Source organism: Anabrus simplex, chromosome 4 (assembly GCF_040414725.1).
Source record: "Anabrus simplex isolate iqAnaSimp1 chromosome 4, ASM4041472v1, whole genome shotgun sequence".
Classification (NCBI taxonomy): Eukaryota; Metazoa; Arthropoda; class Insecta; order Orthoptera; family Tettigoniidae; genus Anabrus; species Anabrus simplex.
The window spans coordinates 291,092,259-291,109,059 of NC_090268.1; the positions used below are offsets into that span (position 1 = coordinate 291,092,259).

At 40.6% G+C, this 16,801-nt stretch overlaps 1 protein-coding gene across 6 annotated transcripts in view; it reads left to right on the forward strand.

Moving 5' to 3' along the window:
* The window catches only part of Nrg (Neuroglian), a 216,328-nt gene that overhangs the window by 90,305 nt on the left and 109,222 nt on the right, over nt 1-16,801 (forward strand). For all 6 annotated transcript variants that reach the window (XM_067145580.2, XM_067145575.2, XM_067145577.2 and 3 more), the window contains exons 14-17: nt 1,130-1,309; nt 4,000-4,234; nt 14,046-14,164; nt 14,285-14,471. In XM_067145580.2, the coding sequence (XP_067001681.1) occupies nt 1,130-1,309; nt 4,000-4,234; nt 14,046-14,164; nt 14,285-14,471 (721 nt within the window). The remainder of the gene's footprint in view (nt 1-1,129; nt 1,310-3,999; nt 4,235-14,045; nt 14,165-14,284; nt 14,472-16,801) is intronic.

Sequence of the window (16,801 nt, forward strand, 5' to 3'; positions counted from 1 at the left end):
GAAGGTTACGGCCAAAGAAAAACAAGGGCCATAAAGGGCGTAAAGATGAGACTCCCTAGCCCTCGGAAACCTAATAGCATCGGGGTCGGGTAAGAATGAGAGTTGATGAAGGGAGGTCGGATAGGATAGATGAAAGTGTGGAGCCTGGCACAAGTGGATGCAATGTCAGGACTCAGCTAAGGGCCCCGTGGTCGCTAACCCACGCTCCACAGTTGAGAGCCCTTGGGGCTCGATTGAGTCGCCTCTTATGACAGGCAGGGGGATACCCTGTGTTACTCTACCAGACCCACCCACAGAGGGATTGGAGTCTTGGGTCGGAGAAGCAAAATTCATCATAAAGGATTCGACTATGAAACCTGTGTTACTCATACAATGGACATACTCAGCCCAATGAAGCCAGTGACCAATGACGAAGGCTTTTACACAGTTGAGTCTTCTCAAGTACAGCTAGAACGTTATTCAAATCTCAGTTCTAGTCCTAAGAAATTACACATCGTACCATCATGTTAAGTAGCCTTCGTGGCTCAGGCGGTAGCACGCCGGACTCTCACCGCTGGGTTTCGTGGTTCAAATCCTGGTCACACCATGTGATATTTGTGCTGGACAAAGCGGCGGCGGGACAAGTTTTTCTCCGGGTACTCCAGTTTTCTCTCATTCCAGCAACACACACCAATTTCATTACCTTTCATCTATCATTCATTAATCACTGCCCCAGAGGAGTGTGACAGGCTTCGGCAGCCGGCACAATTCCTATCCGCGCCGCTAGATGGGGCTTCATTCATTCCATTCCTGACCCGGTCGAATGACTGGAAGGAGGCTGTGGATCTTCATTTTTTCACCATCATGTTAACTGACCAATTTCACTCATATGGCCTTGTGTACACAATGTCTCCAATCTCCATTTTAGATCAGGAAATGATTTGAAGTTTGTTAAAGATGAATCCATCTTTACATCATGTGTTTCAGAATATATTTTTTGTGGTGGGGGGAGTGTATGTTGCTATGAAGTGCTTGTCTTCATTTCTATGATAAATTAATTGAAGTTTGATGCTGTTTTTGTTATACACAGGATTTGTTACATTTGTTACCATTTAGCATTTTGAAGTATTTTAAAAAATCTCCTTTACAGCTTCCAATGAGTCCATGGGCTAACTATACTTTCCGTGTTATTGCCTGGAATAAAATTGGCCCATCACAAGCATCATCTCACTCATATCCTTGTACAACACAACCAGATGTGCCATACAAGAATCCTGATAATGTTGAAGGTAAAGGAACAGAGCCCAACAACATGGTTATTCGCTGGACGGTAAGTATATTTAAATGTTTTTATTAAGTTGAAGAAAAGTGTATGAATTTGTTTCTTATTCAGTGTGTTGTAAGGAAGTCTTAAACCTCAAGAGAGGAAGCTATGTTAATTGTTAACAGTCCATGATTTCACAGATCAGTAAAACTTTAATTATATGATAATCTTGTAGGTTTATTGCATGTAAATACTCTCCCTTTCAAAAAGAACTCAAAATTTGATTTCATGCTAGAGCGGAGTTTCATTCATTTATTTTCTTTCATTATTCTATGTCATCATGAGTCCTACAGTTTTGTCCATGATAGATAGATAGATAGATAGATAGATAGATAGATAGATAGATAATGCCTTTATTGGTGGCGAAGTTAGGGCTCGAGGCCCTCTCTTACACTTAACCACTAGACGAGTATACATATACATAACTTATAATTTCGAATACAAATAAAACAAATAATACTAATAGCAATAGCAGCAATAATAATAATAATAATAATGAAAGAATCCTTAATTTTAAAATACACAAAATAACGTACACTTAAATTATGTAACTGCAGTAATCCATTCATTCATCCCATTCATTCCTTCATTCACTCAACAATTATCCAGCAAGTCAGCGGGATCTACCCAGCAAATGCTCCCGGCAAGCCACTTTAAACTTGCGATGAGAAGGATTTTCTCTGATGTTCGCAGGTAGCGAATTCCAAGACTTAGACACAGAGATTATGAAGGAGCGGTATATTTTGTGAAGATAAACGTAAATTTGAAATAGCTAACTTTCACAAACAAAGTATCAGTTCGAAATTTGCAGAAAACTTGGTGAACTTGTTCAAGCACATACCCTGTGCTCTTACTGATTTTAGAATTGTACATTGTAATTTGCAGTATTAGCAGTCGAATGGATTCATTTTGTTGGTTCATGTCATGAGATCCTGTTGCAGTAGCTGGACATATGTCGCATTGCATCGAAGTTCATTCCTAAGCTGAAAACCGTGGAATGGAAATAAAATCGTGTTATGATTTCCTAAAAACATTGTCGCAAAATGAGGATGAAATGCTCCTTAAGCGAATAATAAATGGTGATAAAACCTGAATATAGGAGTATATTTCTAAAATAGTTCATTCATCATAGCTCATGAGGTCATATGTCCGGCTCCGTGGCTAAATGGTTAGCGTGTTGGCCTTTGGTCACAGGGGTTCTGGCTTTGATTCCCGGCAGGGTCGGGAATTTTAACTATCATTGGTTAATTTCCCTGGCACAGGGGCTGGGTGTATGTGTTGTCTTCATCATCGTTTCATCCTCATCATGACACGCAGGACGCCTACGGGCATCAAATCAAAAGACCTGCACCTGGCAAGCCGAAGCCGTCCTGGGACCTACTGGCACTTAAAGCAATACACCATTTCATTTCACGAGTTCATATCAAATGGTAAAGTGTTGCTAATCTTTTTTAATATTCAAAGGATTATTCATTAATTTCTGGTACGGAGATAATTTTATTTTAAAGTATTAAGATTTGGAACTTTCTGAACAGGATAGAAAACTTCTTCGTACTTGAGCATTTTGAAATAGTTCAACTAAATATTGTCTGCACGAATCACAACTGTGTTATTAATACTATCAGACTTTAATACATAGTAACTATTGTAAGAAAAATGTGTCAAGTACTATCAGATAGGAAATTGTCTGGGAAATGATGTTGTTTCACATCAAAAACCTCAGCAAATAGTGAGTTCCTCCCTAGGAAATTCTATGAATCATTTTGTAGTGCCTATAGGTATAAGAGGATTGTCGTCAGCCGCTGCTTGCTTCCAAGAATACTTTTTCTCCTGCAATTCTTCTTAAAGTCTGTTGGCTCTGTGGAGATGTCGTTGATGACTGATTAAGCCAATGTTTGCATGAAACATGCTACCACACAGGTCACATTTAAAGGTGGGTGGAGGACGTGGTTGGATCTGATGTAGTTTATGCTTTTCATGGGTTTCAGTTTCTTGTCTGCGACATTTTATGTCCCACCAACTAATATATTCATGATTTTCGGAGACATCGAGATACTGGAATTTTTTCTGGCATGAATTCTTTAATGTGCCAGTAAATCTACTGACACAAGGCCAATGTATTTGAGTACCTTCAAATACCATCGGACTTAGCCAGAGTCGAACCTGCTGACTTAAGCCCAAAAGGCCAGTTCTCTGCCGCTTAAGCTACTCAGCCTGGCAGAGGATAGATTAAAAACAAAATTGTAGCCACTAACGACTTGGCCAGCCCGAGGAGTCTGCCGTAGCTGAAGATGGCATGCTTGAGAACTGTCAACTTCTTTTTGATGAGACATTTCTCATTTGTAAGGAGAAACATTTTACACATTATCTGAGTTGCAAAACACATTACTGAACACTCGAAGAGCTTCACAGAGATTAAATTATATACTAAGTAGAGCATATCTGTCACTCTTATGATGGCCTCCTGTTTCCATGTTTAGTGCCATTGCATTTTCTTAATGTGCATGGCTTATTCCTTTAATCTGTCTTTTGGCAGTTATAATTAGGAGTAAATCCATTATCTGGAGTCATCATATTAATTGCAAAACTTAAATATCATTTCTGTTATTTCCATAGCCATGGAAATCATGACTGCCTTCTCTTTATGAATCACAAGCATGTCAGTTTAATGTCATTTGTCATTTTCTTTATTTTAGCCTATGGCCGAAATTGAACACAACGCACCGCATTTCATGTATAGAGTGTCCTGGAGGCGTGACATCGATGGAGAAGTGTGGAACTCTGAGGATATAAGGGACTGGCAGAAATCTGAGCTAATCATCCGTGATCAACCTACCTTCCAACGGTATCGCATTAAAGTAGTTGCCTTTAATGAAATGGGTGAAGCCAATGTTGCTCCACAGGAAGTAATTGGATACTCAGGAGAAGATGGTAAGAATCCTGTTCATCATTTAAGCTTTAAATGAAATGTTATAAAGGTCATACTGAAATAAATCATCAGTGATTTAACACGTTCACTACTAGCTCCTCAGTGGTTATTTAAACCTCCAGCCCAGCCTTTTTAAATCCCCTCAATAGTGCACTCTTTTACACTAAATGTTACTGTACGAAAACAATCATAGGTACAATATTGAAAATTTCAACATACCTTGAGGATGATTACTAGTAGTGCTTGAGGCTATGGTATGACATTTTCCTGGATGGAGAGAGACACCATACTTTCCACAGAACCACCTGGTTTCATGCCGGACATTGCTTTTTGTACACGCTCTGCACAGTCTAGTTGGGAAATTGTCCAATTTCATGGCTGGGGATTTATGAAGTACATGCTCTTTATTTTCCCATCAAGTAGAAATGATGGATCATTAGCCGGAGTTTGCTTAGGGGGCTGCACCGGTGGACTACATGTAGATGCTGATGAGCTTACCGAAGACTGAGATGGGACCGGTGGCACAGAAATGTTCGTGGCTTCTGATGGTTTTACATGTTCACTGTCTTGTAACAAGTTTCTACATATTGTCTGCATGAATGTCACAAAAGTTATTTTCGAGTTATTGGATTTTTAGAAAAGCCTGAATGCATTAAAAAATGTACATTGCAGAATGAAGAGAAAAAAAAATTTTTCCCAGCCACTTCACTGTTTTTCACATGAATGGATACATTGCCAAATACTGGTCAGCTGTGCATAAACTGATTATAATCAATAATGCTTACAGGTTTTCATTTTTATTTTCCCAAACCTGTTTGGAACTTTCATTTCTGTAGAATGTACAGTTGAAACCATGGTAATTACATACCTGCCAACTTTCCCGATTTAGGCGGGAGACTCCTGATTTTCGACATTTTCCCACCTCCCGATTATTCTAACATTTGCTTTCAGATCTTGCCTTTTCAACACTGTATGACACTGGCCGGAAGTCCTCCGCTCATTGGCCGCTTGCAAATGAAATATCGACGTTTATTAATACGAGAAATGCGCGCGAATATGTGATATTTATTGAAACCTGTATATCGCGACACGTATATCGATTGTAAATCTCTCGTTCTCACATGCTTTGTTCATGTTTGTTCACATCAGTCTAGTTGATTCTAGAGACCAGTCGCTAGATTTGGAGTCTTTTTTAGTAATTTAATGACAGAATTTCAAAGATAGCAACTAGTGACTTTTCTAGAGATTCTAGGAGCCATTTCGACACAATTCTGGCGAATTTCAATTTATTACTTGATAAATAGCATTGCGCTTCGTATAATCGTGCAGGCGCATGATGCTAATCTATACATTTGCTAAGTAATGTCATCTAAGTGCATGACTGATTCACACGTGTGGAGCATGTTTTCAAACTATTTTCTCAAGTCTTAACAGAGACTGATCATCTCACTCACATACTTTCTGCGAGGGAATAGAGATGTGAAATTTTTAGTCTTGTAGCCTCATATAGCAACAGTCAGGTTTTGAGAAAATGTGTTATAATATGTACCATCGTACTCCTGTATTGCGCAAGGCATGTAGAATAAGTAGTTCTGGCCAATTGTATCTCCTGATTTTTCCAGATTTTCATATCAAAATCTCCTGATTTTTTTTGGTTCTGTAAAGTTGGCAGGTATGTAGGCCTAATTACTTTTTTGTCCTTCCAAGGACATAGCGGTACTTCATTGTCGCTATTGAAGGTGATTTCCCCTGTTTTCAACTTCTTCTGCCCTTCACTGAATTTCTTAGAAAGTCCCCTATTCTGCCTTATTGTCCCACAAATAGCCGTTTCTCGTTCACGCAGTTCCTTGGCTAAGCTTACACTGTTGTAAAAATTGTCCATGTACACTGTATACCCCTGGCCAAGGTAGGCATCTAAGAAGTCAAATATAGTGCCTCTGATGTTCATGCCACTTGCATCATAGATTTTCAACTTAAGTTTGTACCCTGCAGGGAATTCACACACCATCCTTATCAAAATTCCATATTTGGTAATTTTTCCTGGATTGTAAACTCGGAAACGCAAGCAGCCCCTCCAAGCTAACATTCCTTTATCAAGGGCAATTTTCTGATCCGGAGTGTATACAACTGAAAACTGGTCGCTGAGCCTTTTGAGAATCGGCCTAATTTTGTCTAGCCTATCAGAATTTCCCCCCCCCCCCCATAATGACTGTTATTGCTAAAGTGCAAGAACGGGATTATGTTTTTGAACCAGGTTCGTGCCATGGTTTTCAAAAAAATTGGTGAGCGGAAATTAGTGTCCTCTGTCTGGTACGTTTTCAGATCTGGTTTTTGAATTATTTCCATTACAAACATTAGTCCTAAAAACTGACATCTCATTTACATAGACCGGTTTCCACGTCTGAAAAATAGAATAATTAGTGAATGGACGTAGTGCTGCACTAATACCTTGTTCAGTATAAAAGTTTGTGTGATGACATATATATTCAAGGAAATTGTCATTTACAAATAAATTGATGAAAGACATTATTTTGTTGCTATTTTCGATGTCAACCTTCAGTCCTACCCAGTCAGTGAAATTGATTGTAGGTGGGCAATAAGATGGATGCGTATTGGTTATTTGAATGTGCCGAATTTCACTTTGCCCAGAGTCTGGTATGTTATCATCGGAATTGCTGTCACAATCGCCGAAATCAGGCATGAGTTCATCCCCAGAATCATCGTTCAGTAGTATGTCTTCATTTTCCTCATTTCGAATACTGCGTTCGTAACTCACCTTACTGCAACACAGTAATTCACTTCACTACACACCCTCACAAAAATATCATGACTGGCTTAGGTTTGTGTTTAGTCAAAGAAAAAAGAAACAAAGCATTGGAATATACCCTCTTTTCAGGTAGTCAGGGTGAAGGGCTGTTTATTTATATGCCATCTATAGTTTTCAACACAAACTATGACTTTGTACTAATTTAGTGCAAAAATTCAAAACCCAGGGAGAGAGCTGATACTCCCACGTGGTGAGTCCCAGGTGGCGGATTGGTGGGGGGTTGTCCATGCCAGCAGACTTGAGGGAAATAAAATACCTCTCGTGGACCAAACACAAAATGCCCCCGTGGGTGGTGGACGCAGAGGAAGAATACACCCACGGTATCCCCTGCCTGTCATAAGAGGTGACTAAAAAGGGGCGACCAAGGGATGATCCAATTAGAACCATGTGACTACTTGTAATCAGTACCATCACGCAGGGAGCACCATGGGTTGCATTTACTTGCGCGTAGTACCACAATGTTAGGTATGCAGTAGGTTTGATTAGTGAATCAGGATGTGGGTCCTACAGTACCTGTGATTAGTACCCCTACATAAGCGACGCCATGGATCTGCCTTACCTATGCTCAGTTCCCACTGTGTGAGGAATTTCACGGGATAGTAAGAGTCCCTATGGTTAGTCCACTTATGTGAGGAACCCCATAGGTTTGCATTGCCTGTGAGTAGTGCTGCAGTGTGCGAAACACCATAGGTCTGTGTTACATGTGCGCATTACACTATCTGTGACTAGTACCATAATGTGTGGAGTACCGCGAGTCTCCGCTACTTTTGATTAGTATCGCAACATTACACATAGCATGGTTCTACTTTCCTAGCGATAAATACCATTATGAGGGGTCGATAACCTGGATTTTGGACCCGTTTCAACTGTAAGCATAATCGATTCAGCATAGTGCTCTAGAAGCAGTCCCTTGGTCAGTAATATTATTGCTTTGTGCCAGCTTCTGTGCATGTGAGGCAGTGTGGGTCGGATCCACTGATCGTTTTAAATTCGTATCTGTCCATCCATTCATTCTTCGTCCCCACGCTTTCAATTCTGGTCAGTAGAGGATTTTGGGCTTTTAAGTTGTCATTTCTTTTCATCTCATTTCGTACCATTAGGGGCTGATGTTAGGCCCCTTTAAACAACAAACATCAATCAATCCATCTTCAAAATTCGAAACAATGTTTACATCGCACGATCTTAAACACCTTAACTCTGATACTGCCCCGCACATAGGCAGCTTTTAAACGCCTTAAGGATCCACAGGAGTGAATGTGTTAAGAAACAAAGAGATCCATCTGTATATTATAATCAAATATAATCTGCAGCCTACGAACTTTGCTCAATGCATTAAGGTATTGTGATGTTAATAGCTTCTCAGGCAGTTGGTAGAAAATGTTTGACAGTGATGTTTGTTTTGGTAGCATGCTGTCATTGAATTCATTTTTAAAAGAAGGAAATATTGCTGCTGAACTTCGCCACTGACTTCAGCTTGCATATGGAGATATTTGCTTGGATGCTAACAATGTTAGAAGATGGGTGAAATATTTTAAAGATGGAAACATAAGCATCCAAAATCAGCCTCATAACGATTGCCTTCATATTGCCGCCACTGAACGTAGTATGGAAAGAGATGGCGACTAGTGTAAAGAAGGTAGATGTGTCGCTGTGGATTAAAGTGGAGTAGTGCAGGGAATGATGGCAAGCTTAGGTTATTGAAAAGTTTTTAAATGCTAGATCCCATGTTTATTGGTGGAAGACCATAAAGTTCATGGAAAAACCATGCTCAGGACCTTTTCAGAGAGAAATCAAGGCAATTATTTTTTATTGAGTATTGTGATAGGTGATGAGAGGTGGTACTTCATTATGAACTTGAAACTGAGCTGCTGAGCATGGAATAGCATTGTTGGAGTTCGCCAACAACAACAACAAAACAAAAAAACAAAAATGATATAGTGCCGTCTGCTGGGCAAGTTATGAGCACAGTTCTGCAATGAAGAGGGATGCATTTTGGTTGAATTTCCTGAACCAGGGGGGACCGTAGAAGCTCGCTGTTATCTCCAATCATTTCACTAGCTCTGATGTGCGTTGCATGTAACACTCTGTAAAGAAGATACTGTTAACAACTGAACAAGTGGCTGGCTGTGTGGTTTGGGTCACGTAGCTGTCGGCTTGCGTTTGGGTGATAGTGAATCGAACCCCACTATTGGCAGACCTGAAGGTGATTTTCCCATGGTTTCCCATTTTCTCACCAGGCAAATGTTGGGAATGTACCTTAATTAAGGCCACGGTCGCTTCCTTTCCACTCCTAGCCCTTTCTTATCCCATCATCACCATAAAACCTGTGTGTGTCGGTGCAACATAAAGCATATTGTAAAAAGGAATAAAGGGGGGGGGGGGAGCACCTATAACACATTAATGCATATCCTCCCTATGTTCATTAACACTAGGAGGAATTTGGGAAAAAACGGGTTGGGAAGTACCCCTCTTACAATAATGTCATGGCACTCTTTAACTGTGTGAAGGATCTGGGATGTGGGGCCAATACTAGGAGATGACTCTGGATGTTCAGAAAACAGTGTCGGTGTCTGCAGGTTGTCCATTCTACCGCATAGGTATTTTCAAGTTTGCAGAATGGTGGGGAAAATGTGTGGAAAGAAATAAGATTATGCAGAAAAGTGAAATGTATGACAAAATAACTAATAGAATAATATAGTGAATGGACTCGGGCTGGTTCACATTCTGCTGCTGCAGAGTACTACTTTCATCACTAGGCGCACAATGAAAATAAACCATTTTTGTGAATGTGACTGACATCTGGCTGTGCGGTTACAGGCGCACAGCTGTGAGCTTGCATTTGGGAGATAGTGGATTCAAATCCCACTGTGGGCAGCCTTGAAGATGGTTTTCCGTGGTTTTCCATTTTCACTCCAGGCAAATGGTCAGGCTGTACCTTAATTAAGGCCATGGCCGCTTCCTTCCCACTCCTAGCCCTTTCCTATATCATCGTCGCCATAAGACCTCTCTGTGTCGATGCAACTTAAAGCAAGTTGTAGTTGAAGACTCAACTTCCTTTGGGGCATCATTAGCTTCTGCATTTATAACCTTGCGGGAAATGCCATATCTTCCACAGAACCTATGAAGCCATGTAACAAGGGGCAGTCAAATGAAAACCTTAATACATATATCCCACTGGGAGACGAGACGACGATCAATTCCAGTTTTTTAGAAAGAGGTAGGTCACTGACACATCCACAACCACACCCATTCTTGCACTTCCTCGTCCGAATGAAACCAACATCCACGAGTGTCTTTCTTCAGGTCGCCAAAGATGTGAAAATCCCAAGGTGAAAGATCTGGGCTGTACGGAGGATGTTGCCTAAATGTTTCCCAACCAAATCGCTGAAGCGTAGCCTTTACCAGATTGAAAGTCTGGGGGTGAACATTGTCACAGCAGCATTCCAAGGCGTTTTGACTTTTTGGCGCGTCATAGTTTCTGCAAAGTATATTCATGGCACTGTGCGTTGATTGTGGTTCCACACTCGAAGTCAACAATTAAAGGGGTCTGCAGTCAAAGGAGGTCATCATGACTACTGGAACTGGTGTGAACGGCTTTGGATTTATTTGGCAGGAAAGAATTGCGATGTTTCCGTTGTTGGCTTTGCCATTTGCTCTCTGGTTTGAAATAGCGGCACCACGTTTCATCCTCTGTGATGATACAGGTCAGAAACGCATAGTCTTCCTCGTACCGCTGCAGATGACTCAGATATGATACCATTCTGTCGATCTTTTGTCCCTCAGTCAGTTGATGCAAAACCCACTGCGTGCAAATTTGGTGGAAATGCAAGTGGTCTTTGATAATGACATGCGCAGAGCCATGGCTAATGCTGACCTGAACACGAATTTCTTCTTCCGTGATTCGTAGTTGTTTCCAGATAAGTCCATCATTCCTCCCTATCACATCAGGAGTAATGGCTCAGCGGGCCTGACCCACTGTGGGTGGGGGACGCAGGCGAAGACAACACCCACGGTATCCCTTGCCTTTCGTAAGAGGCAACTAAAAGGGGCAACCAAGGGATGATGACATTAGAACTGTGAGACTACTTGTGATTAGTACCATTATGTGCGGAACACCATGGGTCGATGTTTCTTGTGACTAGTACCACCTTGCCAGGAAAACCATGGGTCTATGTTATATTGGAGCAGTATAATAATGTAAGGAACTCTACGGATCTGGGCATTGCTTGTGATAAGTGCCATTGTATGTATTCCACCGGTCTGTTCCACTTGTTCAGAATGGGTCTACGTTACCTATGAGAAGTATCATGGGTCTACTTTGCCTGCGATTAGTACTACTACGAGAAACACCACGGGTTTAGTTGGCACCCGTGATTAGTACCACTATGTGAAGAAAACAATTGGTTTGTGTTGCCTGAGTGTTGTATCATTATGTGAGGAACACCATGGGTTTGTGTTGCCTGTGGGTGTTAACGTAATGTGTGATACACCATGGGTCTACATTGTCTATTATTAGTACCACTATGCGAGCGACAGCACGAGTATACATGACCTGTCATTAGTACTCCAAAGTGAGGAACACCACGGGAATACCGGCACATGTGATTAGTCCCACTATGTGAGGAGCACCATAGATCTGCGTTGCTTGTGAGTAGTGCCCTTATGTGCGAAACACCATAGGTTTGTGTTACCTGCGAGTGGTGACATATCGTGGGTCTACATTGCCTGTGATTAGTACCATCCTGCAAGAAACACCAAGATTAGTACCACTAGAGAAGGAACACCATGGTTCTGCTTTACCAGGGATTAGTACTGTTATGAGGGGCTGGTGACCTGGATTTTGGACCCCTTTAAATATGTATCATCCCAGTAATTAAGACATTGTGAATTGGCATCACTGATTATTTTTGTTGCACGATCATTTTTTTTGTCACCATTCGTTTTAGATTCTAGTCAGTTAAATTTTCATTTTCTTGCTCTTGTACCATTAGGGGCTGATGACCTCTCTGTTTGGCCCTTTTAAACAATAATAATCATCATCATCATTGGGCCTGTCCTGGGCGTGCATCGTCTTTCAGTGATGTGCGCCCTTCTCGGAATCTCCCGTGGCATTCCGAGCACACTCATCATGGACATCTCAGTTTCGTCAAAAACTGACTTAGCGAGTTTTGGAAACGAGCTCTTCATTTACGGAAATTTATGAATGAATCAAAAGCAGTATGCTCTAAGAGAAGAATGCTTCGCATAGCAAAACTCACACTTTTGTATTCATGCCAAAACTATGCTAAAGCTAACACATTGAACACTTGACCAATACCGCAGATGTTTAACTAAACTATTGTAAAGCCACGGGACTTATCACTACTGCATTAGATCACATCAGCCGGACATGGAGCAAATATCTCTCGATAAATGAGTCACCCGGCCGAGCTGTCGCCTTTACGTGCTGCTCATCGGACACTCGCCCAAGCCTAAAATAAGACTATATTTTGTGGAGTTGTATTTGAAATGAAACATACCTAAAAGACTTATTGAAGGAGAGAATGAAAGTGAAGAGCAATATGAGAAAGAAAAAGTCAACTCTCTGTAAAGAAAACTTTCTCGAGACCAAAAATGTTGAAAGGAACAGAGAGTGAGTGAGTGAGTTTTTTTAACACTTGTTTGTTCATTTCCAATATTTATTCCAGAATTTTCAGTAGATACTAAAATTAATTGTTATAATGCCTTGAAATCGTCAATAGGTATTTTAAGAAACCATCTTTGATGATTTTCTGTAAAATTCAACTGATGGTTTCATTTGTTTTTTCATTACTCTCTTTTAGCACACTTTTTTAGGCAGCCTCTAAATTGAGGAAGTGTTGCTAGGTAATAAATATATCTATTTGATAAATAGAAACCATTTTCCTAACATGGTTCAGTGAAGTTAGGACTACAGCAATAGTCCTGTCAGAAACACTGGTAATGAATTTAGCGCATAAATGTTTCAGTTGTAATTTGGTGCCAATGACAATGTTACTAGTGTGTTAACAGAATAGTGCTGCATAATTAATTGGTTAAATTGCTTTGAATGTAATGTTTATCTAACCTGTCATCAAAATCGTATGATTAAATCTTTCTCATATTAGGAAACATTTTATTGTCCATCAACCAGATCATATCCAATATAATCAGTTTTTCAATTGCTTATAGTAGGAATGATAAGCTAGTGAAATATATTGGTACAAATTAGGAAAAAAAAACCCCACCTTTATTAGACTCTTGCCATTTACATACAAGTGATGGTTTCAAACACTTAGCACTTACATTTTACTGAACAACTCGGGTCTATAAGCAGAGTTTGCTCCATTTTGAGTACATTTCAAGTTTTAAGCCATTTGATGTTTTGCCGTCTGCAAAAGTCTGCTACTGGACTTGTGTTGAAAATATTCTTACTTATCTTTGAGACGTGAAATTTTCACTCTTTCTTGGGATTATAATAAATGTTATTATTTATAATCATTTTGGCCCAGTAATTAGGTATGCATATCTCTGGGTGTAGTCATTTAGCTTTCTCTATTGCAGCAAATTATTTGTCACAATTAGTTTCCTCACCTTTGTAATTGGTATTAGTGATTGGTTTGTATATCACTTATTTTGGATCTCTAACAGTGTCAAAACTATCAGAATTGGTTGTTTGTTCGTACACTAAATCCATATTTGTGACAGCCTAGTTTTCTGTGGTAGACCATCAGCTAAGTCATCTCTGGCTTGAAGAGAAATTATATGCTGTCTTGATAACAAAGAAAGGGGTCATACTGTATAAATGGTACTGCGCAGTTCTCAAAGTGTTAGTAATGTACAGTACAGAATAAATCTTTTCCTGAGAGTTAATTGTAATGACCAGCTCATATTTTGTGATTTTGGCTAGTCACCTCTGTCTTTGTCACCATTCATATATGTGTTATATAATGATATATATATATATAAATGCCTTGTTACTTTTGCAGTTCCAACCCAGGCCCCAACCAATTTCACATTAGTAAATGTGGCTGACAGCACTAGTGCCCTTCTCAGTTGGAACCCTGTTCCTCCAGAGACAGTGCGGGGACATTTCAAGGGCTACAAGGTATTTTAATTTCCTATTGCATCATAACTGTCATATTGATATAGTCACTTTTAGTGTGTTGTTACTCTAAGACATTCATTGGTCAACATGTATGAAGAAGGAATTTGTCTGATTTTGCAGATCCAGACATGGACTGAAAAAGAAGGTGAGGCAGGTATGCGAGAGATTCAAGTCAAAGGAGATGCTACAAGAGCTCTAGTCACCAAATTTGTTCCACATTCAAAGAATTTTGCCAGAGTACTTGTATTTAATGGACGGCATAACGGACCTCCCAGCGAAGTCATCAGTTTTGATACACCTGAAGGAAGTAAGTTGTTAACTGTGTCAATTAAAAATATTTTCTTCTTCTTAAATGGGTTCCTTAGGACTATATGGAATCAACGTATATTGGCTTTAACCCAGTACTTTCATGTGCAACCAGTGGGTTCATTTCCATTGCTCTGACCATGTTGCCTATGTTGTGTGGTCTTTCTTTTTCTCGAAGCCCCATGTTTGTGTGATTTTCCTAGTTGCAACTCAGTGCTGTGGATACGGCGATCTTAATTCTTGAAGGTCTTTTTCTGTTGGCATGTACCAATTTGATCTAGTAGTCTTGTTTTTCAGGAATGTGGAATTTTTTTTTTTTTTTGCTCCAGTTATTTATTATAATATACTAGTTTATATCCCAGTAATCCATGTATTTCTGTTGCTGCTGCTGCTGCTGCTGCTGCTGCTGCTGCTGCTGCTGCTGCTGCTGCTGCTGCACTCACTTAGAAAACTCGGCCCTGGCTGAAAATCGCCTCCATTGTACTACAATCCTGAGAGAATACACTTCCTAAGTACTTAATTAACCTACCTCTTCTAGTTCTGTATTCCCTGTCAGACTTTCAATCCTCATTGGTTTCATCCCATCTAACATCACATGAGCATTAAAAATGCTAATTTTGCTATCTTGCCATACTTCTTTTCTAGCTTCAAGTTGCTTATTTGCAAGCTTTCAGCGCAGTCTGCCTTCAAGACCAAGTCGTCATACAGAGATGCTAAACCCTACGGGTTTTCCATAGTTTCTACAGATTTCTCACTTGTACTTCGGCGGTACGGAAGCAGTGGATTTTACGAATTCAATGTGTTAAAATTTTACTATTGGTGTAATTCATTTTATCAAGTTCAAGTATGCAATTATGTACTGTAACGTGTAAAAGGCAAATGCATTCATTTCTAAAGCCAATGACCCTCCAGTTCAACCCTAAGTTACATGTTTGTAAGAACTGCGTGACATGTTTTTTCATCTTCGCGAATGTTTAAGGCACATACCTTAACCCTTACCCCTCGAATGAAAGTTCTGTGTTGTCTCTACCACTCTTATTTTAAATGTGAATTTATGTCTTATATGACCTGTATTCATCTGTCACAATTTTGGAGATAGCACTTGTTCTTAAATGATGTACAGGTGCAACAGAAATAGTTGACGAATTTCAAATGTAAATAACTCGGCAATGCAACAAGCCATTTAAAGATTTGTTGCACAGTTGGAAAGAGTAGTGTTTGCCATTTGCGACACATACACATACACACTAGGTTTTTAAAATAATGTAATCCAAATGCTAACCGTCCTGTTCGATACACCTCTGAAGCCTCTCCCTGAAGTTCCGTATGACTTGCTTGTGCATGTCTGGTGGTATTGCCTCGATTTCTTCACGGATGGCAGCTTTCAGTTCCTGTAGTGTTCGCGGCTTATGTCGGAAGGCGCGATCCTTGAAACATCTCCAGAGAAAGAAATCACACGGGGCAAGGTCAGGGGAACAGGCTGGCCATGGAACGTCGCCCTGTAAGGAGATGAGACATCCTGGAAACATTTCTCTGAGGAGACCCATCGACGCCCTGGCTGTGTGTGCCAGTTCCGAGCAGGAACACCATTCTGTTATGGGTGAACAGTTTGAGAAAAGTGGTTTGAATGTGAAAACGAAGCCACCTTGTAGGGGTTAGGCCTGAAACCACACAGCAGGATTACCTAAGTCGGTGAGTGTCGGCTGCAGGAAGTTGCGTAACAGCTGTACGTAATGATCCATGTTACTGTTACAGTTCTATCTTCCTCTTCAAAAAAGTAAGGGCCTACAATTCCAAAATCAGTGACAGCGCACCAGACGCTAACACGCTTGCTGTGGAGAGGTCGCTCATGGAGCTGTTGAGGATTGGTTGCGGACCAGTACCGAAAATTTAGTATTAATGTAGCCTGACAAATGAAAGTGTGCTTCATCACTTGCCAAGACACTGGTGTCAGCTGCTACAGCTTCCAGGATAGTCTCACAACACGCTCTGCAGTTGGCCCAATCACGCTCACTGAGTTTCTGAACACCCACCATTTTGTACGGATGGAACTTCATGTCTGCGTGTAAAATCCTCCTGACGGTGCCGGTGCGATTCGAGAGTCCCATAGCACGTGAATGCGTATCACCGAACGTTGAGGAGATTGCGTAACGGTGTGTCTCACTGCACAGGCGATCTCTGGTGTTCGGACGCAACAAGGCCTACCAGGCGGCTTCGTTGTCACACTCGAACCCCTTTTTCTCAAACTGTTCACCCATAACAGAATGGTGTTCCTGCTCAGAACTTTCTCATGTCAACCTAAGCCAAAGTGTCTGCGAAACAAACGCTGTG